General features: G+C 51.4%; 2 protein-coding genes across 2 annotated transcripts; both read left to right on the top strand.

Annotated features, from left to right (window-relative positions):
• Window positions 1-7,689: 7,689 nt before the first annotated feature.
• On the top strand, window positions 7,690-23,616 carry LOC128726233 (ATP-binding cassette sub-family G member 1). Its single transcript, XM_053820030.1, has 11 exons — window positions 7,690-7,741; window positions 19,407-19,524; window positions 19,645-19,828; window positions 19,978-20,123; window positions 21,164-21,402; window positions 21,476-21,798; window positions 21,905-22,073; window positions 22,153-22,253; window positions 22,483-22,638; window positions 22,844-23,052; window positions 23,167-23,616. Exons 1-11 carry the CDS (start codon window positions 7,690-7,692, stop codon window positions 23,303-23,305), a joined length of 1,836 nt encoding a protein of 611 aa, XP_053676005.1. The 3' UTR covers window positions 23,306-23,616.
• LOC128726237 (uncharacterized) lies at window positions 13,653-15,175 on the top strand. The gene is made up of 3 exons (XM_053820033.1): window positions 13,653-13,755; window positions 13,819-13,957; window positions 14,029-15,175. Exons 1-3 carry the CDS (start codon window positions 13,693-13,695, stop codon window positions 15,015-15,017), a joined length of 1,191 nt encoding a protein of 396 aa, XP_053676008.1. The 5' UTR covers window positions 13,653-13,692; the 3' UTR covers window positions 15,018-15,175.
• Window positions 23,617-24,059: the final 443 nt, after the last annotated feature.

Here is a 24,059-nt window from a genome sequence, read left to right as displayed (position 1 = left end):
TAGCGCACCGTAAATCAAGCGCAATCGCTGTAACCCGATAGACGGTGGGCTGGTTGTGGGCCAGTGCCCGTTCGGAGCCTACAAGGAACGCCGAATTGGGCAACAACCCAACCGCAGGAGATGCAGCCGGTGCAGCGGATTTGTTGTCGCGTGAGGTTTTAGCGCACGGTTGGCATTTTTGCGAATTTTGCGCACCCACCGTCTAATGAATCCGCTGCTGGTAGGAATGCTAGAACGTGGAAGTGCCACTGCCAGCACCTGCGGGGCCAGCCCTGGGTGGGCTGGTGGCATGATGCCCTAAATGAAGCGGTGGCACGTTCGAGGGCGGTGGGGAGCAAATAAAAAATAAATGGAAACTAAAAATCGAATGCGGTTTTTCCTGTTCTCCCGCCACCATCTCGCGGATGCCACTGGCACACCTGCACACCCAACCCCAAACTCCGACACACGACCCGACGTTAGACACCGTTCGGAAGACAGATTGGCCGCGCAAACCGTGCTTTAGAGAGAGAAGGGGGTGGATTTAGGAGAGGTTCCAGACCCTCGAAGGCGGCCTATGGTGTAATAAGGCTCGTGCAGGGAGTCAACGAGTGTCAACCGAGCTACGCGGCTCCAAACGGAACGCATCGCAGGCTTCAGCTCGGGTTGAGTTGTGCAAGGTGCAAGCAACAGCGCGTGGTCGCGCGGAGGATGAAAATGGAAAGTAGTTTTTCGTCGGCATTTTCCACCCGAACTCCCAGCCATCGCGCCACCACCGTGCGACATCTCGCGGACGGCTGAAAAGTGGGTTGCAAAGCCCCCTGGTGGCCGGTTCGTGCAAGGGTTGTGCAATGAGTTTTGGGCTTTGCTGCCGGCGTGTGCGCGAAGGCTCGCGATCCCAATCGGCGATCGCTTCCTAATCGAACACCGTGGCTGGCATGCCGATCGTGAGGAGAAGGGCAATATGCATCGGGTGTGAAGTTGAATTTTCTGGCCCAGCAGCTCGCCCCCAATCGCCCGAACCGTCACGGTTGGTGGCTCCGTTGAGCGGTTGGTAATTGAGTGTGTTTTAGCTAAATGGGTTCGTATGCGAACATGGCGACTAATTGTGGTGCATATGCGCGAAAGGAAATTATGGAGAAGCAGCAGAAAAATATGAGTAATAAAGTTCGCAAGGATCGGTCGAAAGAATGACAACAAATGCCACTTACTGGTCGCTTACTGCGATGGAGGAAAAAAAACCCGCGCCATTACCGGTTCTCTCAAAACGGTTGCTAGGGAGTTACTATCGAGCTGTCATCGGATGTGCTAATAATTTAGTACACGGTTTCCCCCTTTGCGCTCCAAATAGCCACACAAAACACGACCAAACAACCCCGCAAGGACTGCAATTTTCTCTCGCACCACGCGAAGATTTATTGTCACCCGTTTAATCCCACGAAATCGCAGGTCCAGGGGTTCGCGTGTACACGCGCTGGTACCGATAATAATAAGCCCGCACGCTGGGAAACTTGAATCTAAGACGACATTCTCGCGCGGCCCATTAGCCGATCGGCATCGGAAGGTCATTGTTGTTTTAATGCGTCTTGTCGTCTGCCCTTTCGCCCCTACCATCGGTGGAAACGAGCAAAGAGAGAGAGAGAACAAAAAAAAACATGAGAAGGAAACTTTACATATTTTTATCCCCCCCCCCCTAGGCCCGTGCCATCCGGCCTGTTTGATGGTTTGATATCTTACTAGCGATTTGATAAACGAGCAACGTGTTTTGATCGCAAAACGCAGCGTAAGAGTGTGGCCAAGCGAAGGAGGAACGAATCATGACTGGCACCGTAATGGGGCACGTGGCTGCGACGGTTGCCCGCCCTTCTTCTCCTTCTCTGAGGGGTGGTTGGTAGGGGGTGGGGGTGGGGGTGGGGGTGGAGACTCATTTGGGGAGGTGCGTAAGTCGGTAATCGTTAGCCGGCGGATGTTCATTAAAATGTACTCCATATCAAGCAGCAAATAACAACGGAGAAAAAAACTACGCGCCACGCACGTGTTCGCTGGCCACGCGGTGCGCCTCCATCACGCGAGGACATCCGCCAGCACCGGTGCAGAATGGTGCTGTGCAGAATCCATCGATCGGTCGCTGAAGGCAGCCCACGGGGCTGGGTAAAGTTGTTCGCTAATTACGAGACCATTAATTAAACACCTCTAAAAATCTGTAGGTGTCGCGTCACGTCGGGCTCCTGGCTGTGCTGGGCTGGGCTGGTGGAATTTTGTGCATAATTTATCATAACTTAAAAGCCCCACCTCCACCCATTCTACACACTCACCCGACCCCTAAAGGCCTTTGCCTTTGCCCGTTGCCAGCGGATGTCGTTCGCAGTTCCCGTTTCCCGCCCCGTCACGCTGAGGTTAAAGGTTGTTTTAGAGACCCTCCATTTTTTTGTTGCCTGCATTGCAGTTGCGTTCTCGTTAAGGCGGGAACCTGGAGGGAGTACAAAGTGCACCCAATGGGTAGGTGGGTGGGTGGTTGGTGCGTTTAGATGCGGAGAGCCTTCATTAGTGATCGAAAGGTAATTTTCGATGGGCGAACGATAGGGCACGGTGCAAAACGCTTGTTACACTCCCACCCATGGCGTTAGTGAAGCGTTACCCGTTACGCTAGGGTTTGCGTTAACATCTCGACGATCGCTGGGGCATCATTACATGCTCTGTAATTGCCTCGCGAACGTTCGTTTTCTGCTTAGAGACTGATGATGGTGTCCCTTTGTTCTACGGGCATTAGCGTCGCGGCGTTCTGGCGTGATTCGTGACGTAGACAGGAAGTGAAAGTCACGCGAGAAGGACCATCCAGTCACGGGGACGTTCACGGTCGTTGGTGATTGAACCCGAATGCCCCCTCCGGTGGGGTTTGTTCTGTTTATCTATTTGTGGCCAGTCCGATTTCCAACCCTTTCCTGGATGAGAGCAAAACAAAATTCTCCACAGAGCCAGTACAGCCACTTCTCGCTTGGAAAGGATTTTTGCTTCATTCCTTGTGCTGTTCCCTGCCGTTTCTTCTTATCTCGTCATCGCGGGCTGACCGCGTGATGCATGAGCTTTTTTTATGATTTATTGCCCGGTAGGGGACAGCCATGGCTTGATGTTACTTCACTTTTTTTTTACATGCAACCTTCCGTTCATCGGTACTGGCGGAGTCATTGAATCATAGCCTTTTTTAAGAAGCCTTTGATTGATGAATCAATATATCACGTTCGTAACCTCCGTAGCTTCTGATGTCACCGGAGCGTGCAGTCGCGTGTTTCGCGAAATAGTTTAATTAAGTTTACAACCGATCCTCTCACCGATTCCATAAGCGAATGCAGTATTTTCTCTGCCCATTGTGACCTTGTGGACTTGGCCTGGGTATACTTGTCTCAAATGAAGAAAAGAAAAACCTCCAAGAAGAGAAAAACTGGTCGGTGGGATTGTGTTCCTAAAACTCCCTGCTATCTCATTCTCAGCTGAATGAACGCCGTATTAATTTTTCTCATTTCCCCAAAATCGATTGCAAACTCTCCCTCGAAACGAGATCCGATGCAGCCGGTCCTATCGGTAAACAACGTCGCCATTCAGCCCCCCTGGTAGGGGTTGGAATTTTGGCGAAAAACCGACAAAAACAAACCCCTACACCCGGTCCCTACGCAGGGTTTCGGTTCTTCTTCTTTGGGCAACTTTCGAACATACGGGTGGTGGCCGAATATTTTGCGCAGTCTCCGGCGCCATCCGCCCAACTGGATATACCGGTTTAGTGTGATCGTGCTAAAAAAAAAGTGCTGAAATCCACGGAAACGGCATGGTCGGAAGCGCACCCAAGGCACAAGAACACGGTGATTAATGCCATGAGATAGTGGCATACCCCGAAAGGACGGCGAACTGCGGCGTGTGATTGATTATGTTTTATGAGCTGTTAATAAAGCAAAAGAAAAGATCTTCGATTAAATTGGGAAGCCAACGAACTATGCCACCGAAAACGTGGGTGTTTGTGGAGCTGACGAAATTCAAGCTGCCTGCGATCGAGAATGCCGAAAAGGCTCGCGATCGCACAGAAAACTGCATTCAACCCGTTGCGATCGTGTGAACGGAGAGGGCAAAAGTTCTTCGAGAATGCAACCCATCACCTTTTCGAACCCCAGAGAGAAAGAGAGCGAGAGAACACCGCCTGCCGTGAGCAACTTCTGGGCCTACGTCCGTTTTGAAGCTGGGCCCAGGCGCAAAGCGCGTATGCAGCGTGCGTTTTGCGCGCACCAAAACTGCTCGCGTTCAGTCGCGCAAACCACGCCAAGGAATTGCCTGAGCAAACACCGAACACCGTGTTGTGGCGCGTGTGCGTTCGCGCGGTCAGCTGTCGATCGGTGGTGGCGCGACCGCTCAGTTCTCGCGTAAGCTCAAACCGGACGAGACGTTCCGTTGTTGTTCCGAGACACCGGAGGTTTCCGTCGTCGTCGGGTTGCGTTTTTCTTTTTGGTGACGCTGAGCAGAGACTTTGCTGAGTCTGAGAAGGTACATCCAGGAAGGTGGCAGCTGGAACAAGAGGACCTGCGAAACGCACGCGTGCGATGAGAAGATCGCCACATGTTACCAGTGGTCGTTGTTATTTTTAGTGCAGGTAACCTGCGAACGTTGCAAGGAACTGGAGCTCCAGTGTGGTGGCGACGATTGTCTCCATCAATTTTGTGATTGCCCTCGCGCGATGGTGTAGGTGAAGGTGACGGAGGAGTAGGTGACGTGGGGAGAGGTGACCCGATCGTACGCCAAGCCCCGGCGGAGAGTGGGACAATTTTGCCTAATTGAATTAAGAGCCAACGCTTAAAGGTTGCGACACGCCGCACGATCACCGTTTGGGAAGTAACCTGCCATCATCACGCGGGAACCAGCAGTTGAGTTCCGCGCCTTGGGAAGAACGATGTCTAGTACCCGTGACGGTGTGATTCCTGAGTTGGGGACACGCCGAATCACGCCAACCAGCGCACGCACGCACCGTGCTTTATTTGTACCGTCGTGGAGAACTGTGACCTACATTGATAGGGCGGCAATTCGTGACGCGTTATCAATCGATAGCGGAAGATGCTCGAGCAGTGGCTTTGCTGCCCTCACGCTACTTTCCGGCGTTGTTCCGGCATCGTCTGGCCAAGTGGCGCCCTTTTGGCCCCCGGGCTATTCCATTGGCCCATTGCGCTCCTTTCTTGAGCCATGGGAAACGACGAGAATGACAGTGAATAATTAATTAGAACCAGGGCATCAGTGTGGTTGCGTTTGGTACCGGCGATTTGGTGCTATTCGTGGAATGACTATTGATTCCGAAAGGTGTGCGCGTACACTCACACGCGTACTCGTGAGGACACCCTGCAAGACGGCACCAGAACTGGATTGCAATAGGAAGTACGCGAATTGTAAGTGACCTCGTTCCGTTGCAATATGCGATAGTTGGGGAAACGATAAGACGTGGCTGCGTGATTGCAAAGTGACCTACCCTAACGTGGCGCTAAAGTCCGCAGAAACTCTTCTGGAACTCTTCGTCAGAGAGGCCGTTATCAACTGTACCGCTGCACTTGGGTGGAGTGGTTTCGAGCCCAACCATTCCCGGAGATTTGTGGATGAGCCGGAGGATGTGGTTTGAGTCATCCCCAAGGTTCGCCCCATCGGGCATCCTTATCGTGGTGTACTGCTCCACCTTCGACAGTGACCTTGGCATCTTGCCAGGATGTGGCACCGTCAGGATGCACCCAAGTCACCTTGTGGTTTGACTGAAAGCGCCCCAAACTACCGGCAGTATGCGCGAGGCAGACAGCAATCTGACCTAGAACGCGGGTGTTGTTAATTTGATTAGACGGCGGTGTTGGAGGTTATGTGGTTCGAAATTTTTGGTACGCACATTCGCGGCTTTCGATCGCCACGCGATGATTCACGGCTCGGTTTTGAGTTTTCGATTTTTAGGCCGAAGGTCGCTAGCCCTGTGGTTTGGCTTAGTTGTTCGATATCCGCGCGTTGGTCGTGGTTGTTTTGGTGCAAACGTGTGATGAAACCTTCCTCAGCACCTTCAGCTGGGATTACAAACATTACGAGGCACATTTTGCAGCTTCCTCACTCGGATGCTCTATCGAAAAGTCGATCTCACGGGGGAGGAGTGCAATCAAACGAAGGCGTGCTTTTGTTCCGCCAAGAAAACAAAACATCCCTATTATAGAGCGCAACCCACTATCTCATGGGGAAATAGTTTGCTACGTGCGTGCCTTCCAACACAGGAAGAGCTCGATTAACCACCGCGTTAGTGACGTGCGGTTACTCAGAATTGGCACAACTTCTAAACACTGTAAAGCATCTGTCAAACGTGTTCGCTTGACATTTCATCCCAATCATGAACTAAGTAGGCACTGGCTTTACATGGTAAGCCCACCTCGAGGGGATTTGATTAATTAACCGGTATCAGCACAACCGTTAGTATGTTGGACTTCCTTCCTATCTGTGATCCACCGGACGTTCTCTCGATCTCACCCCAACTCGCGTTCTAGGATCCCCTAGCGCGCATGGGTGGGGGAATCCCTTCGCAGCGTTACCTTGGATCAACTGGTAAAACTAGATTCTGCGCTTCCTGCTCGAACTCAGCCGCCTAAATAGCACCAAACAGCAGTAGAACTACGCGATGACTAGCCCCTTGATGATGGCGCGGAAGGTCTGAGCTGCCATTGTGAACAGGTTGGTTAGCGTGATAGCGGTTGCTAGTTGAAATGATACACGACGAAACCGTTGGTGGGCTTTAGAGTGATTCTGCTATGAAAATGATTTCCGCGTTTGTGTCCGGCTGAAGGCGGCCAGGTTTTCGGAGCTCGGGGGTCTTGGTTGAAGGTTCATTTTTCGAATACGGAATATAATTTAATCCACCGAGCGGCAGGTGTTGGTGTTCCGTTGCTGGAATCGTCCGAGAGAATGCGATTTATTTTACATTTAATTTTAACATCTCCGGACCAGGGCTGAAGGTAATGAAAGGCGATTAGACGTTCCCAGAGTAACTGGTTCGCGTGCGGTTTGCGGAAATTTGCCAACTGGTGACTAAACTAACCCGCGATTGGTAATGAACAGTTTGATCTATTCCTGGCCATGCGTTTCCCCCTCCCCCCCCCTATGCAACCCACCACCCGTTCGGCAGGGATGACGGTGGCCGTTTACGTAAACGCCCTGTATCGGACCTGATCATAGACTATTGCTGATTGTCGCCGTGCCGTAGCCTGATTTAGTAGAACCAGTTCCACCGGCTCGCCCCGATAGAGATTGCAAGTGTTCTCGTTGGGTAGGACTTGGCTCGGTTTGTGTGGCTAAGCATGTTGGGATAGGGAAAGTGTGGATGGAAAGGAAAATTGATCAACCTACCTGGTGTGCATTTCACGCACGATACAATGAAAGCTCCACTCGATCTCTAGCCCTCGATTCCGTGAGTTCTTGACGACAGTTTTTACCGTATTCGCAGCAAACCAGTATTCGTACAGAATGAACATTCCGTCCACCGCTGAGACTCGAATCGAAGTGTGTGCCGATACCTTCTAGTGATATAGCTCAGTGATAAGAACACTACTAGTGATAGCGAGTGCGAGAACACGAGCGGGAAATTGCACTGTGTGTGAAATTTTGTGGAGCTTTTTTAGAGCTTTTCTCGCGTTCCTGTGACATCAACGCATCAACACCACCACAATGGATGTCACCTTTGACAACATCACCTACACGGTGTCCGTCGGCAAACGAGGTAAGTCACTGCTACCCCTTAATTAAGGCCTCTTTCGTTCAGAGATTTGTGGGAATTGTTTTTCAAACGGTTTGGGAAGTCCCCGGCTGTAGGCCTCGGGCGTTAAATTTTGCGTCTTAACGTTCTTTGAACTCGACACACCATCGTACTGACGAACCATTCGGTGCTGAGGTTGGGTGCGATTAATTAGCTTAAGTGGTTCTAAAGGTGTTCGAGGTCAACGCGATCGTTTCGGGGCGCATGCGTTCGGTTGAAAAAAAAAAGCGTTTGGAAGTACCGGAATGAGGTGGCCGAAAAAAAAACAAAGTTGGAAGGTGTCCAACACTCTCGCTTATCAGATGCGGGCTATAGTGGTGCCGGCATCTCTCAGGGTTACAGCGTTAGTGTTTTGGACGAACTAACTTTTTTCAAGCTGTTGGAGGTTTGCTTTTTTTGCCTGCGAGAAGGATGGATCCGTTCGCACATGGCTCGGGAAGGAAATGAGGTCACTTTGTGTTGATCGCGAAAGGTGACGATCAGCACCGAGTGTGGGGAGTAGAGTTGCCAAGGAGCTATGGAGAGAGCCTCAAGGTAAGTAACCTATCTTTCCAACCGAGTACTTCTTGAAGCCATCGAAACTTACATGCCGTATGTTCACAAATGTTGTTCGAAAGAATTTGGGGATCATCGTCTTGGTGGTTCGCTGGGGAACCGGTTTCGAGCTACACATTTGGGCGGATGTGAAGTACAGCAGTACACGATCGCGCTTACGACGTCCAGGATGATTAACGAGCATCTTGAGCTTAGAATGAACGCGTCCAGATTCAACGGCCAGCCGTTTTCGTTGGATCAAATGTGTAAAAATACCATGGTCCGTCCTCCAGCTGGCGTGCGAATGTGAATATTCCCCACTCCATTCCCAAAGATAGCATCCGGAACAGCGATAAATTAGCAAGTCATTATAAATCACTCCCCAAAGCCGTCCGATTCGACGCACGACGAGAGGCCGAGTGATGGATCGGCGTCCCCAGAAATATTTGAGTGCCAAGTTTGTTTTTGATTTGCTAAAAAATTCGTTCGGTAAATAATCTGCCATTTCGCAACCGCGAACCTTCGGCCCATTTCCGCCGGACGACGCAGCTTTCCGATCGAAGCGAAAAGCGAGCCCTCCGTGCCGTGGCAATTAAAAGCGCCTGTAGGGCAGCCAAGCAAATCACAAGCCGCTCCAAGTGGCGTCCTTGAAGCTGACGGATGAACGATAACGAAGACGATTATGGGCCCAAGTGCTGTTGCTTCGGGTGTCACGTCCGTTCCAGACCGTTGGTTGGGAGGTTTTCCAACAACAACAACAAAAAAAGAAAACGTGACGGAAAAATAATAATTAAAAAACAAAAGCACCGAAAGCGACCGGTCCCCTTAAGGACGGATTCGCGTCCCTTTTTTGAAGGGATCCAATCCCAGGGGAACGTCCTTCTCTCGCCAATGCTGCTCTTTCGGCCAACGTCGGCGTGGAAACTTGAACTTGAAACGCACTTGAAAGGCGCAAAACAAAGGCGAAAAAGCTCTCTCTTTTACGATCTTTTTCTCTCTCTTTTTTCTTGCTGTCGCTTGCCAACCCGGTTTCGTGAGCATAAGCATACAGCGACCCCATCGCCGTTATGGACTGCCGAGCTGATCTGCGAGCCTCAAGATCGAAGCCTCGCGCGTTGTGGCCCTCGCGCGGGATTTCAAAGTCAAGGCCCGTCGCAGGCCGTCGTTGATTCACGGTCCACCGGATCCGGCGGGCTTACGATGGCGACCTCGCCGACGTGTGGCTCTGGCAGGTTGGCGACTTTCGTGGAGGCTAATGACTGGCTCCTGCCACCGAATCGGATCGAATCGGTTTGGTTGCGCACGTGGTTAACGGATTCTTGCGCTGGCGGCGTGATCGAAGCGGCATGGATTTCGTCCTACCGGTGTTGGGAGCTGGGGTTGGTTGTGACAATCGTGGATCGTTTCTGTTTTTTTTGTGGTTTTCCGTTCCCTTTACATTGTTGCGAGGAAAACGTGATTGTTTTCTAGCGTGGCGCAACGGTAGAAAAGATCGTTGCCAATTTTGCGACCCACAAATCCACTTTCAAGCGGTTCATTTGAAGGTAATGGGGTTGGATTTTGAATGTACTTTCATTGTACTTACAGTCAGTCGATTTGACGGTTTTATTACAGGAAACAAGTAATTAAAATAATTAAGATAAAAATGAGAGATGGCCATATTTATCGCCTTTAAATCATTCTATTTATTTGTCGCTATCTCTCTACAAAGCTTATCTAAAGCGTATTACAAGAAATCCTTCGCGATAAACGTCACATACATAAACGATGTTCTAACATTCTACGGCCGCTCGTCAATGCTCACCTCGCGTATAACTGAATAATAAGTTTGATCCACCTGCCGGTATTGCATTCTTACCCCACCGGTTTGTAAGCGGCTGTTGGGTGTTTGTTTTTTCTCTCTCTCTCTCTCTCTCTTGTTCCCTTGTTTCTTCTAATTAAACCCCGTCCAGCAGCAAAGCGAAATCAATTCTAGGCCGCATTTAATTCGAAAGCTTGCACACCGCTCACCAACCCTACGCCAACACCGGTGTGTGTTGCAAGCAGGTTAAGGATGCACTGGTACGCGGTTTCGCGGCCCAGAAAAGCCGATGCAGTCGGGCGCAGCGCGAAAGTCGAATCAATCTCGCCCGCGTTGTTTGCGTTCACCGATTGCACATGTTCGTCGCCGGAATTGCTGCAATTCTGGTGCTGCGCAGCGTGCGACGTGGAACGCGTAGGCCCTCTTGATGCTCTCTCGCTTTTGCTGTTGAAGCGCCGTTCGAGCTGGCGCGGTTAATTCGCTTAAACTTGACCGAGTGAGCCGCGAGGCAGTTGGCGGTTTCCACGGTCACACCACGATCGCCAACTGATCTGACCTTAGGGTCAAGGTAGCCCTGTGGCACGTGGCACTGGGGCCGTTGGGAAGCGCGCCACGGCTTTCGGAGCCGTAATTGTCAACGGATTTTGCGCGAACCGTTAAGGTAACCCGCTGGCATGTGGCGTGAAGTAATTTAGGTTTTTAGATCGAACCTTCGCCTAGCGCCCTGTAAGGTTGGGCTTGAGTTTGCGAGACCCATTTAGTGGAGCGCCAGAGCAAGGCCAACCTATCGCCATTTGGAGTGGAAAATAGGAAAAAAACTAGCACATAAGATTAAGGAGAGGAAAGAGAAAAAAAAATGCCAGCCAGCCTAGCAAACACATTAAGATGACAGGCGCCTGACAGATGGCGAGATCTCTGCCCAATTTGAACTTCGGAACCGATCGATCGAAAGGCGTGTGGAATGGCGAGCTGTTGCTAAAGCTGTTGCATGGAAAGAGGAGGTTTTCGTTATCGATCAGGTGCGGAATCGAATGGGCTCCTCCGGAGATGTTTGACTTGACGTGTCTCTGCCAGGCGTGGGGAGGACTTGCGACGTACGCAAATAGAACGTGCGAGCTGTTTGGGTTCCTGTAAATAAAACGACAAAAAACACGAACCGACACCTGAAGAACAACAGCCTGTTTTGGGCTACCGAAATCAGCCAGCGCGATGACACACGCAGTGACGCAAAGATGAGGCGCTTTTTTTGTTTTGCTTCTGTTTGCGGAGTCATTTTGCCCGAACCGACGCGACGGAAGCCCACATTCCACAACCGGCAACCGGTACGAAGCGTGGAATGGTTGGGTAAACATTTGCTTTTAAAAATATGTGCCTTCGCTTTGTTTTCGCTTTTGCGAAATATTCTTCTCCATGTCGGTGTACGCTTCCTGGGCCATCTCACGTATGAATTCGGGAAGATTCCACCCACGAGCTAGCGATTGGATTGGGATTCCCCTTTTCTGGGGTTGCTTTCGAACGGGAAGCTTAAAGCTCAACCCAAGTAAGGAGCAGCCGTGGCCCAACACGAGGAGGCAAATTGACCCGTTACCGTCTTTGGGACGTCGAAGACCCCCAAAAAGGGGAATCTCTAAGCAGCCGCGATACACAACGCTCAGGACGAACTGAGCGCAGCTTTGGTTCGAGTAGGACCGTTCCAATATTTGCCAATCATTCGCTGGCATTTACCGAAGTCAACCACTGGTGGCCACGATGCGCGACACTTCTGGTACCCGCTGGCGTGTGCACGCTTTTCGTTTTCGGTGGGGAGCGTATATTTTTGTTTGTCTGATTTGTTTGCTTGTAAGAGAGAACTCCGCGATTGGAATTTCAGCTATGCTGTTCGGTGTGCTTCCGTTTCGCGTTCGTGGCGTTCCCTGCTCGATGTGATGCGAAGGATGTGGCAGCTGCTGGTCTTTGCCTGGAGGAAGGTGACACCATTGTTCCTGGCCGGGACCAAGCACTATATCCAATTAAGCGACAAGTGCTCTTGTCTGATCGACGAACGGCATCATCAGAAGCCGGTACTTGGCTGACGGTTGGATGGGGGACTTCATTTGCTTGCCGGCGATTCATCGGCGATTTGAACAGGCATTAATTATTCGATTACGGACTATTTTTCGCCGAGTGTTTGCTAAGCTTCTTTCCGGGAGCGCAATGTACGGTGTAGCACGTTGGGCTAGACGTCTTGGAAATGGCCGCAGCTTAGCGATTTTCCAACGAGCTCAAGTCTTATAAACGATTGCACGGAACATGTACACTCTCTCTCTCTCTCTCTCGCAGCATCCGGTACCGGTGAAATGAAATGCCAATTGTCACATAAAAGACGTAATTTATCGCAGCTGTCGATCACCGTTTGTCGGCTCATCTGTTCGTTTTCCTCAGCAAGCAGATAAAAACGGTCCGTTAGTTGGCATTGGCAAAGCATGGCCCCGCGTGACAAGAATGTCCGAGCGTGCCGCATAAGCCGGAACGTCGTTTACCTTGACATATTTTTTGCGCCAACAACCACCAAAGTCCCGTAAAACGTGACGAATAATAATTTACGACCTTGCTGAGGGGAGGTTGAAGCAGTTTGGGGATGATTAGTGAAGCTTCCGGCATAACTTGGCGGGTGTTTTCGCAAGGGCTGTCTTTCCAACATTCACCGATGGGTTGGGTGTGTATTTTTGAACTTTCTTTCTTTTTTCTTTCGGGAGATGGAAAACACTTCATCATGCTGAATAGAGGGCGACAGTGCCGTTGAAGAGTTTGAATTTGAAAGCTAAATACTGCCGCAATAAATGAGTTGCTTCCTATTCACACAGTTTACTCGAAAGTTTACTTTTCGAGCTTCACTTCAACAATAAAAAAATTTAAATAATCCCCCACACGTGTCGCTTCGCTTAGCGTTAAGGAAATAGTTTTACGCGCCTCGGCTTTGGTCACGTTTTTATCTCATTTTCCGGTTCCGCGATTAAACGCCTTCCTTCCGAGGGGGTCAGTTCTATTTTGCCTGGTGTTTTATTTTTACCCATCGCAAAAAGCCCAGCCTCAAACAGCTGAAATCTGAGCCCATGTGGCCACACCCGTCGATCGATTAGAACCCAAAAGCACCCGTTACCCGTGCAGGGTATCGTCTCCATTCAGTGCCATAATTAAACTGACGCCCTGCCCAATTTGAGCCCATTCAATGAAAACCCACCCTGGCTTCCCGTGGTTGCCGTGCTAGAGTGCCGTTTTCAAATCGCGCGAGCAATCATACCGGGCACGGCGCTGATGTGTCGCACGAGATGTGAACCTCGAATGGCACCGGAACACCGGAAGCCCTCAACCGATAACACCCGCGGCCCGAGGCGTCCAGATTTAATAGTCGGATATTGGGACAACCTGTGCTGCCCGCGACAGCAGCAAGGGTTGGCGTATAAATAGCAAATATTCACGGTATGGTGCATTGCATTCGTTCCACCGGTGTCGGTGCAGTTCGAGCAGTAGCTGCAAGTGGTGATTTGGGTGTTCAAAAACGCGAGCTTTGACCAAACCACGACATAGTACGGTCGAGATCATGAAGTACACGGGTGTCGCGTTGTTGGCGCTTTTGGCCAGCATCGCGCTGTTGATGAGTCAAGTGAGTAACATGGTCCAAGAAACGATCGGCAGATGGATTGACTGACTTGCTCCATCATTCTAGCAAGCAAATGGACTATCCGTACGGCCACGGCGAGATCTGATAGAGATGGGTAAGGCCGTAGTGCTGCAGGGAGCCGCCAAGGTTAAGGAAGCGCTGGATCACGGTGTGAGCATGAAATCGGAAGGCAAACGTTCAGTCGGTTAGTGTGCGTTGTTCTGTCGTTTTTTGGGTGGGTTTTCTTCTAATGTTGTTTCCTTCTCTGCGATTAAGACGTGTTCGGGTTCAAATTTGGCGGAGAAACAGCCGTTAAGGGTGGTTTTGGAGATGCCGCTAGCGAAGGCGCTTCCGAAAACGAGGACGATCTGGAACGACGCCGACGGGCGGTAGATGTCCTTGGGGCGGCCCACGCAGTTAGTCTGCTTCCCCAAACGCCCTTTGGCACGAACGTCAACGTGGTGCGCGTCAGCTCGGTTTCGAATGTGAACAACTTCGGAGAAATCCCTCCAGTGGCACCAACGGCAACGGTACCTGCGGAGGCTCCAGCAGAACGTCGTCGTCGTCGTCGATCAGCCAACATGCTGCAGTTGACCAATTTCGTGAAAAGCTCGGCTAAGCTAGACAGCGAAGTGCTCCAGGGTGGCTCGGTAAAGACCCACGAGGCTCTGGAATCTGTTCGCGGGCAAACTCGCACATTGGTTAAGGATGTTGCGGCTCGCAACAAGCGATCACCTCAGTCGGAAGGATCGGATGATGGAGACGACTCCACTGGAGGTCCTCCGAAGGGTCCACCACGTGGAGGACCACCTCGAGGTCGTGGTCCACCACCTGGTGGATGTCGTGGAGGTCCACCACCTGGTGAGGAGGACTCTTCCACAACGGCAGCTACGGCTCAGCGTCGTAAGCGTGAGACACAACCCGAACCGAAACGTCCAAAGCGCTCTCCTAAACGTCCTCAGAATGCATCCTGCCGTGGAGGTGGTGGCCAGAACACAACCCCACCGAGTGATGGATTGCGTCGGAAGCGAGACACTTCGGCTGAGGACAGTGACTATAGCGCGTCGAGCGAGTCCTCTGAGTCTCACGAACGTCGGGAACGATCGGTTGAGGATTTGCGACGTGTTCGACGAGAGCCGCTTGGAGATATGCCTGGACAGGTGGGCACGTGGTTCGAACAGCTGGCCGGTGTGTTTGTCGAAACCGTCAAGAAGGTGGTTGATGTGACGAAGAAGTCCTTCAACAAGGGCCAGGCGGAACAGTAACAGGTGGTCGTCGATTTTCTTTTCGCTTCTCACGCTTCTCGGTCTTCGTGGTGCTGTGATTTTGTGGTGGCGTCGATCCAAGCAAACTGAAACGAGCTTTTCTACTGCGTACCCCTAGATAGGCACAGGTTTAATAAAATGTTATGATTTACAATGAATTCTCGACGTAAGTGAGTCGATCTGAAGCTGTTCCGCATTTCAGATTAAAACCAATCGGCCTCGTCAATTGCATGGAGGTTGAGCTTTTCTTTTATGCAAAAATATGCGCAAAAGCTCCTTCAAATGTTGCGCCTTTACATCCCACACCATGCTACTTCTATTCCATGGCAAAAGTTCTTGCCATTGCAAGAGCATCGTTACCATGGCAACGAGGGGCAACGTTGGGCAAATAAATCCCCGCTGATGCGATCGTTAGCAGCCACAAACACAAAAAAAAAATGGTGCATTAATTAGCAAACCGGTGCCCGGAAGTGACATGCGAAGCTGCACTGCGGTTAATTAGACTAGCGTCGATAGATGGTCCAGGGTCGATAAAAACGCCCTTCGGTCGCCCGTAATTGCGTGCCCGAGTGGGGTCCCACACCTTCGACATCTCGCCATTTGCTGTATCATCTTGCCCGTGCACGTGATGCATGCGTGAAAGTAACCTTATCCGGGAGTTGGTTTGATTTTTTTTTAGTGTGTGACATCTGTAAAGTTCCACCGCACGTTCAGCTTTTCCAAAGGGAATTGATGCTAAAATCAGATCACAGCATCGCCATCACGGAGATACGATGGCACGAACTTGTTGTTCAAACACCGACGCTAACTGGCGTTTCACTCGGGGGTGTCGTTTTCTGTCTGGAATTCAGTTTTATCTTCGCGCAATCGAGGGATGCTTTTATTTATTTTTTTATACTTCCATGCAATCCATCACAATCGCGATGCTTATTGTGGGATGCTTTCGTTCATTTTCCAAGCACCATCTTCCAACGCGACCCTTCTATTTATACATTTAACCCCGTCGAGATTTGCTCCGACATTCCTTTCGAGGGGATTTTCCAGCCAACAGCAAATGGTGTTTTTTATCGTTCCCTGAATCCATCATTCGCACTTACAGCAGGGGTGCGATCCCGTAGGCGTGCTGATTCGCCTTAAAAAAAAGGAGATTGGTGGCTAAAATTAGATACATTATGAATATTCCAAAAGCGAGAACGAGAGAGCGAAAAAAAGTCATTTCCATTCACACCGACCTGTTTCTGCTCGCTAACGAAGGACAGTAAATCCGGCTCGGTAAAGGAATACTCCCAGTGATTTAATTATTTCCACCACCGGCACGATTTTATTAGCAAAGTGCAAACACGACCGACCCGGCTTTGCGTGGGGACATGTGGCCACTTGTAGCATTGGCAGTTGCAATTCCACTCCGATCGATTGAGCCACTTGGCCGTTCCAGGCGCGTTGTGCTCTCCGTTGCGTCTCAAGCACCGCGATTCGCTTCTTTTCGCAGCGCTCGTAATGAACAGAGACCACTTACGCGAGATGGACAGCGAATCACGCCTGTCGAGAGCTTGCGCTCCATTCGCGGGTCGTAATTGTGGGAGCTGTGCAAACAATCCGCGGAAAATTCCCGACCTGGGCGCGTGAAGTTATGATTCACGTGAGTAAACAAGTGTGCAAGAAAAAAAAAGTATGCTCCCAACCCAGCGAACGGTATGGTGCTCATTAGCACCGCTTGCCACTGCTGGTTCATTAATATGTTGCCCGGGCGATAGAACCAATTAGCACGATAATCTCATCGGATGGGGGATGATGCATTTTCTGGCGTGCACCATGCGCGTGTGTGGGTGTTTGCCATGGGATGCAGATTCGGTTGTTTTGTTCGTGCGTCAATCGATCATCGCTTCTAGATGTAATTGCGATCTTGCGTGTCCATTTCAGATGGGTTTTTTTGTGCATTTGCATGTCGTTATGAGCGTGCGTTGTAGCGGAAAAGTAATAATAGGATGTGCGTTTGAACCTATTGTGAGAAAACAAACCCCTCCAACTCAAGCAGTGTCAGTCCGTGCCCTATTAAATGCCTTAAAGGTGCGCGAACATCAATCCTCCACCACCGTGGGGGGAATTTTCCATCACCAGCGTGGCACTCAAGAATACCGTAGGCTCGTAAAATGGCGCCGTAACGTTTAATGTCGCGACTTCCTGCTGTTCGCGCACACCTTCAGCTCGCACAAATGTCAAAGCGATCCGTACGCGACGCCGCGTGATGAACGATTACATTGATTATCTAGTTTTGCAGCCGGGTGCACGCGATCCTGCGTAGAAAAGGGGCAGTTCACATTACATCCACGTGGCCAACTAGATTGAGTGTGTTTGAATAATCCTCACCAACGCTCGCGCTCGCGGCCCATTGGCCTTTTCAACCCACGCTCGGCAACGCGGAAACGGACTACGGTTGATGGGACAGAAAGGTTGATGGGAAATGGAATATGAATCGCTGGCGCCACGCCGAGATGAGCTCAAGCGATCCCGGGCGGTCAAAAGGTCCTCACCGACCCGCCGTACGGATTCTGTTTCCCTTCATTCACCTGCGGCCCATCGAGTGGTCTATTTGAAAAGCCAATGAATGCCACATTTACCGGTCGGCCGGTCACTCCACGGTCGGTTTGCGCGATTGTGTTGATTCTCCGCCGGCCACCGGCTCTGCTGGGTGGGCACCGTATTGATTGATGAGCGACGTGCAGCTCTCGTGGCAATATTGGCCAGTAATTCAATTAAATCCGATATACTCTAAACATGGGGTGGGTGCACACAATTTATGAGCGAATGCGCCCCCCGGTGAGCTCGCCCACCGAGCATGGATTGATGCATCAGCAGAAAAAGTCTAGCGTTGCATCAGCAAAAATCGCTCCACCCGTTGCATAGCTCGGTGGGGTAGGGCGAGTTCCGTAAAGCTCTCCGGTGGTGCCAATAATGCTGATGCCGATGATACTACCCTCATCCTGCCAACGGAACTCATCGGACCAGTGGGACGTGTTCGATCGCTTGCCATCGGTTTGGTTGGCAAGGGTTTTCCGAACGCCTCGGCACCTTCACCGGCTGGCTAAGTGGTTGGGCTCACTCGACGCCGTTTGCCAGCGTATCGAGTGGTTTGAGCGCAAACACCGGCATCATGTGTGTGTGTGTTTCGGTCCAACAGTCCGTCCAGAGTTGGCCATTATCCTGCTGAAGAATCCGAACCACTTGCTCTCGGAAGATCCGTCAAAAAAGGTGGCACGGTGTGAGTGTGTGTTTTCCGAAGGGGCTAGTTAGTGAATGTGTTCAGCAATTTTCAACTTTTCCCATCCCGCCCACCCGTTAGGATATCCTCAGGATCCTCTGGTTGCAGGATGCACGTAACGCTCAATCTCTCATTGCGTGAAGCGCGAATCCTTGCAAACCGAGCGACTCACCACCGGCTAAGCGGGTGTCTATTAACTCGAGTAAGGGTAACTGTTGTGTGTACAGTACCCTGGGAACTTCCTTTCACCCGCTTTGGAAGGGTTCTCGGCTCCGATCGGCCACATGGTCGGTTCACCAGTTCCTAGCGCCGTGCGATGAAGCAGGCAAAGTGTCGGTCAAGTGTCATTTGTGGTGCTTTAAGAGCTGTTCCACAGAGCGTGCTGCCTCTGGTCGGGACTCATTAAGTGGCCGCATGTTCCCGCACACTTGCAGGAATGGTGACGACGACGCACGACAACGTGCGATGAAGAATGGCGGGTGAAGAACAGCGAGAGTCTTGCTAATTTGAAGCACCCCGGCCAAGTGTTAATCGGGAAGCCAAAGCGGCTCCTTCACACTTTTCGAGGCGTTTGGAAAACCAAAATTAAATCACCACACACACGAAACAAGAGAGGAAAAAAAAAAACAAACGAGCCAACCTCAGGGAAGCAGCACATGTTAATTGACCTCGCTCGGTTCAGTGGTCCACTCGGGGGCGCGTTATCGCGCGAGCGTGATGGTATTTAAATGAAATTCCGCACAAATGACCGGAATGACCGAAAATGCTTCGAATGACTTTTCCACCCCATCGGCTTCAGCACACACGCTGCGTTCGACCTACTGACACGGTGTGGAATATCGGTGTTCGAAAGACCCGGGATCTGAAGCTGCAGCAAGAGTGGAAACACCTGCAAAAATCTGCATTTCGTTGTTAGCTCTTCCAGTTGCAGGCCGGTGATGGCGATTTTTGCATACATTTCCATAATTCGAAGCTCGCGGAAATGTGGCATGGTTGCGAGCACACATGCGAGAGTTTAAGCTATATTCACTGTGGACCTATTTTACGTTTTTTGGGGGCGAGATGCTGAATGCTTTTATTTCGAGTAATTTGTTCCACCATATTAAATCCGTTGCCATCTACGATTTCAGAGAAGAAAAACGTCCTAAACGGAGTATCGGGCCGGTTCCAGTCTGGTGAGCTAACCGCCATCATGGGCCCGTCCGGAGCGGGTAAATCGTCGCTGCTCAACATCCTTACCGGTTACACGTGAGTTGAGCGGGATCAGTGAGATCAATCGGTAGCCTCGGGGTAGCTTCGGATTTCGTAACACTCCTGATCCGCTACCGCGTTTGATCCACTTTAACACCACTTCGCTACCTTCCGCAGGACTCGCGGCGTTAAGGGAACACTCGCATTCGGAGCCAGCGGCAACACCAACCGGAAGTTGTGCAGTTACATTCTGCAGGAAGACTATCTCCAGCCACTGTTCACCGTGCACGAGATAATGCTGATGGCTTGCGATCTGAAGGTTTCGTCCGACAGTCTTAACCGCAGCGAAAAGCTCCGGCTGGTAAGCTTTTTCCACCCCTCGGGTGCTGCGATCCTGACGTCGGTTTGCCTTATCGATTGATGGATGGACGGCAAGCGGTTGGAAATTCTAGCCGATGCATTCTTATGCAACTTTCGCTTGTGCTTGCCTTTGGTGGTTCTCTTCCGCAGGTTGACAAAATTCTCGACACGCTGCAGCTGAGCTACTGCAAGAAGACGCGCTGTGGCAGCCTGTCCGGTGGCCAACGGAAACGTCTATCAATCGCGCTCGAGCTTATCGATAATCCGCCGATCCTATTTCTGGACGAGCCCACGACGTAAGTGGTCGGGTGTGGGCCAGGGAACCTCAGGCCGCATGTTGGGTGCATTTTGTGTGCGATCCGGGATTTAACGGGGTCGTTCGGAATTGGAGTTTGTGGTTTTTCGCTTGGTAGAGAAAGAGCCAAAAATAGAACCGAACCGAACCGGCCGGACAGGTTATGCGGAGAGATTTATCTGCATTCCGTGGGCGAAGAAGTAGCTAACGATTGGTTGGAAATCGAACAGATAGCAGAAAAGAGGGTTTAGAAGAGCAACTTTTGTGTGAAAACGTCGCGAGAAATGCGCATTCCGGGACAATCGCCAGCAAAAGCTTGCTGGACGTTGAGCGTGAATTTATGAACTCGTAAAACGAGCGCCTGGAGGGTATGCAACCGTGTAGCATCAGAAACGCTTGCCGTACATACGGTGACAACCGTCAAAGCTGGTAAATTACTTATATTTATCCTCCATTTGGTAAACTTTCCTAAATGCTCATTTGAGCCATCATACCCTTTATTTCAATGGCCATTAGTTAGCGAAGAATATCTCCGGGCAAGCGGCAGGAATAACAGCGTCCGTAAAACAGAGCAAAAAGCATCGCAGCAAAACTAAGCACAGTCCAGTGTCCTGCCCCGAAGGGAAAACCCACTCGGCGTGATTCTCTCACAAGTTTTGCACCCATAAAGTAGGACGGGGCACAATTACATTAGTTTAATGAGCTCACCAGCAATCGACATCATCATCTGCTCGGTGTCACGTTTCAAAGTGTCGCTCTGTGTTTTTTTTTCTCTCGCTCTCTCTCTCTCTCCCGTTCCTTCCAACATCCCGTCACTCCTTTGCTCATTTAAACTTCATCCTCGACGCCGGAACGGAAACATCCTGCCACGGCTGTCATCCCCGGGGGTGGATCGGACGTTGCAACAATTGTGCCACACTCGGTTCCGGTCGCCCACGGACGACGACGGTTGACGATGATGTCGGTGATGAAATCAACGCCCTGCTGTTACCCTATCCGCTTCCGGACGACTGGGACGCTCTTTGATCGACCACCCTCCAGGGGCCTGGATAGTTCGTCCTCACTGTACACCATCAAACTGCTGCAGGGATTGGCGCGCGAAGGACGCACCATCGTCTGCACGATCCACCAACCCTCAGCGACGGTGTACGAGATGTTTGACCACGTGTACGTGCTGGCTGAGGGCCACTGCGTGTACCAAGGTTCAGCTCTCAACACCGTACCATACCTGCGCTCGGTTGGGTTGCACTGTCCGGCGTATCACAACGCGGCCGATTACTGTAAGTTCACGCACTCCAACCGTCGGGCAACCGTCACTCTAACCGGTACGCCATTTCGTCCTGTCCGCTGCAGTGCTCGAGGTCACCAACAAGGAGCACGGGAACTTCACGCAAGCCCTCGCGAAGGCCGCAACGGACGCGAGCTGGCGGCTTGGACCACTGCTACCGGTTGTTGACAGGCTTGGAGGTGGCCCGGGTGAGCTTGCATGCCTGCCGGCCTATGACAGCAATCACAACGACGCCATCTACCGGAAGGAACAAGCGGAACCACTGGCCGTTACGGTCGAGCGGCTACCAGTGAAGACGATGGAGCACCAACACCGGCGTCGACCGTCCGAATTCGCCAAACTGTTGATCCTGATGAAGCGCTCCAACATTCAGCTGTATCGCGATTGGGTAAGGTGACGCTGGACGCGCTAGAAATGGAGTGGGTGTGTGGGCGCGCACTAAAAATGGCGTACATATTCTCTTTTCGCACGCGAACACCCCACGGATTGGGCAGACTGTGACGCACCTGAAGCTGTTTGTTCACATCGTGTGTGCCGTCGTGATTGGATTGCTGTTCGGCGATTCGGGCATTAACGCGACGAAATCGATCTCGAACGTGGCGTCGTTTATGGTGCACATATTGTACCTCTGGTATACGACGCTCATGCCGGGCGTGCTGAAGTGTACGTATACTCGTTCCGGTCTTCGGTCCACGTGGTGACGATTAATTGATTTTCGATCCAATTCGCGTGGCCATTGCAGACCCGTACGAGATGAACGTCTTGAAGAAGGAATCCTTCAACCGGTGGTACAAAATACGGACGTACTTCGTGGCCTCCATGCTGACGTCATTACCGGTGCAGGTGAGCTAAGCGAGCGTTGATTAAACTTCTCAAGCGGCCAAAGCGGTGTGGGCGTTGGAATGGATGAGGTTCCGTTTTCCGGAACCCGGACGCTGGCTGCTGCTGAGCGGTACTGGGCGGCTCCATTTGCGCGCAATTCCGCGTGTCGTTGACAGATGCTTATTAGTGTGCACCGTATACTAACATTCACTCTACAATTTCCACTGTCAACTCGCCGTCGGTTTGACAGATCTTCTTTTCGATTGTTTACGCCTCGATTGTCTACGCGATGACGTACCAACCGTGCGAGCTGGAGCGGTACCTGATGTTTACGGCCGTGCTCGTGCTCAACACCATCGTCGCCGACGGGTTCGGCCTGTTCCTGGGCACGTTCCTGAACGAGATCGTAAGTCAAGTCGACCTCCCAGTCGGTTGGTCTCATTAGACAGGGCGTGGGATTTACGTTCACCGGCCCAAGCGCCCAAAGGGGATGGATTGTCTTAACGGTTCCGGTGTGTTTGTGTCTCTCTCTCTCTCGTCTTTGCTCGGTGCTGCCCGCAAATCGTCCCCCGGATCGTTGCTCCTGGAACCGCTGGACAACCTCGCCACAGAACGGAACGTTCATCGGTGCCATCATGACCTGCTTCATGTTTGTGTTCTGCGGTTTTCTCATCATGTTCAGCCACATGTCGGACGCGATGCGGGGCGTTAGCTACCTCTCGTCGCACCGGTACAGCTTCGAGGCGCTCGTCCTTACCGCCTACGACGACAGCCGGGGCGATCTGGTGTGCCCGCAGGACGAGATGTACTGCCACTACGTGTAAGTGTGGGCGTAGGGTGGCACGGTGGTTCCTTCGCCACGAGGCCACGCTAAATCATGGCAATCACGGTTTAATTCCCGTCCCTTCTCGTCTTTCGCTCTATTCCCGGACAGGAAAGCCAACACGATACTGCGGGAGCTCGGCATCGTGCCCGGCAACTATCTGTTCAACGTGGTCACGCTGGTCGTGCATTTCGTCGCAATCAAGGTGGTCGGCTTCTGGACGCTCAAGCGCAAGCTAAAGATGGGCTAGAGGCTGGTCAAACACGTGTAGGCACTATTAAACAAAACCACCCACACGGGCACTCACACACAGAAACAAACAAACAAACTCACACATGACTTAAGCACGGACAAACCGCCACTGGCTTACTGGCGGATGGAGGCACCAGCGGAATCCTTAAGCGGAATGGATTGTGATTAATATTTCTTTGTACATGTTTCGTACTTTAAACTTTTGATATGCCACACACTTTTTTTTTACGCGTTTCGTTCGGATAATGTGAACTAGTGATAGAAAACGACGGCAACCGGTTTCCAAGTTGCGAAGTTGGGAAGATGCATTAAAACAAAAACAAAAGGTACAAATGGAACCGACCATCGGCCTCACCCTGCACGGGGTTTGTTTTATTTCGTGCCAAACGAGAAGACGCTCCCCACTCAACGGTTGCTGTGATTTACGAGCGTGAGCAAAGAAACGATTGTCATGATGACCAAAGGAGCCTGCGAGACGCGCGTGCACGTGTTTACGCTGGGTGCTTCGGGACTTACGGACATTGTTGCATCCCCGTGGACGGAGACGAGCATAATTTATGATGTACACCACCTCGCTCGGTGGATGACGTCGACAGAAAGCTCTCACACCACGCCGGAGGACGTGCGTATGGTTAGCGTCCTTGCGCTTCGTGGGTGGAGAAAAATGGCTGCCCTGAAACCACGGAAAACGCATTTTCACCCCCCGGGACGGGCCAACCTGCCTAATGTCCGTATCCATTCTCAAAAGCCCA

This window comes from Anopheles nili, chromosome 3 (genome assembly GCF_943737925.1).
Source record: "Anopheles nili chromosome 3, idAnoNiliSN_F5_01, whole genome shotgun sequence".
NCBI lineage: Eukaryota > Metazoa > Arthropoda > Insecta > Diptera > Culicidae > Anopheles > Anopheles nili.
This window is presented reverse-complemented; position numbering and strand designations above follow the sequence as displayed.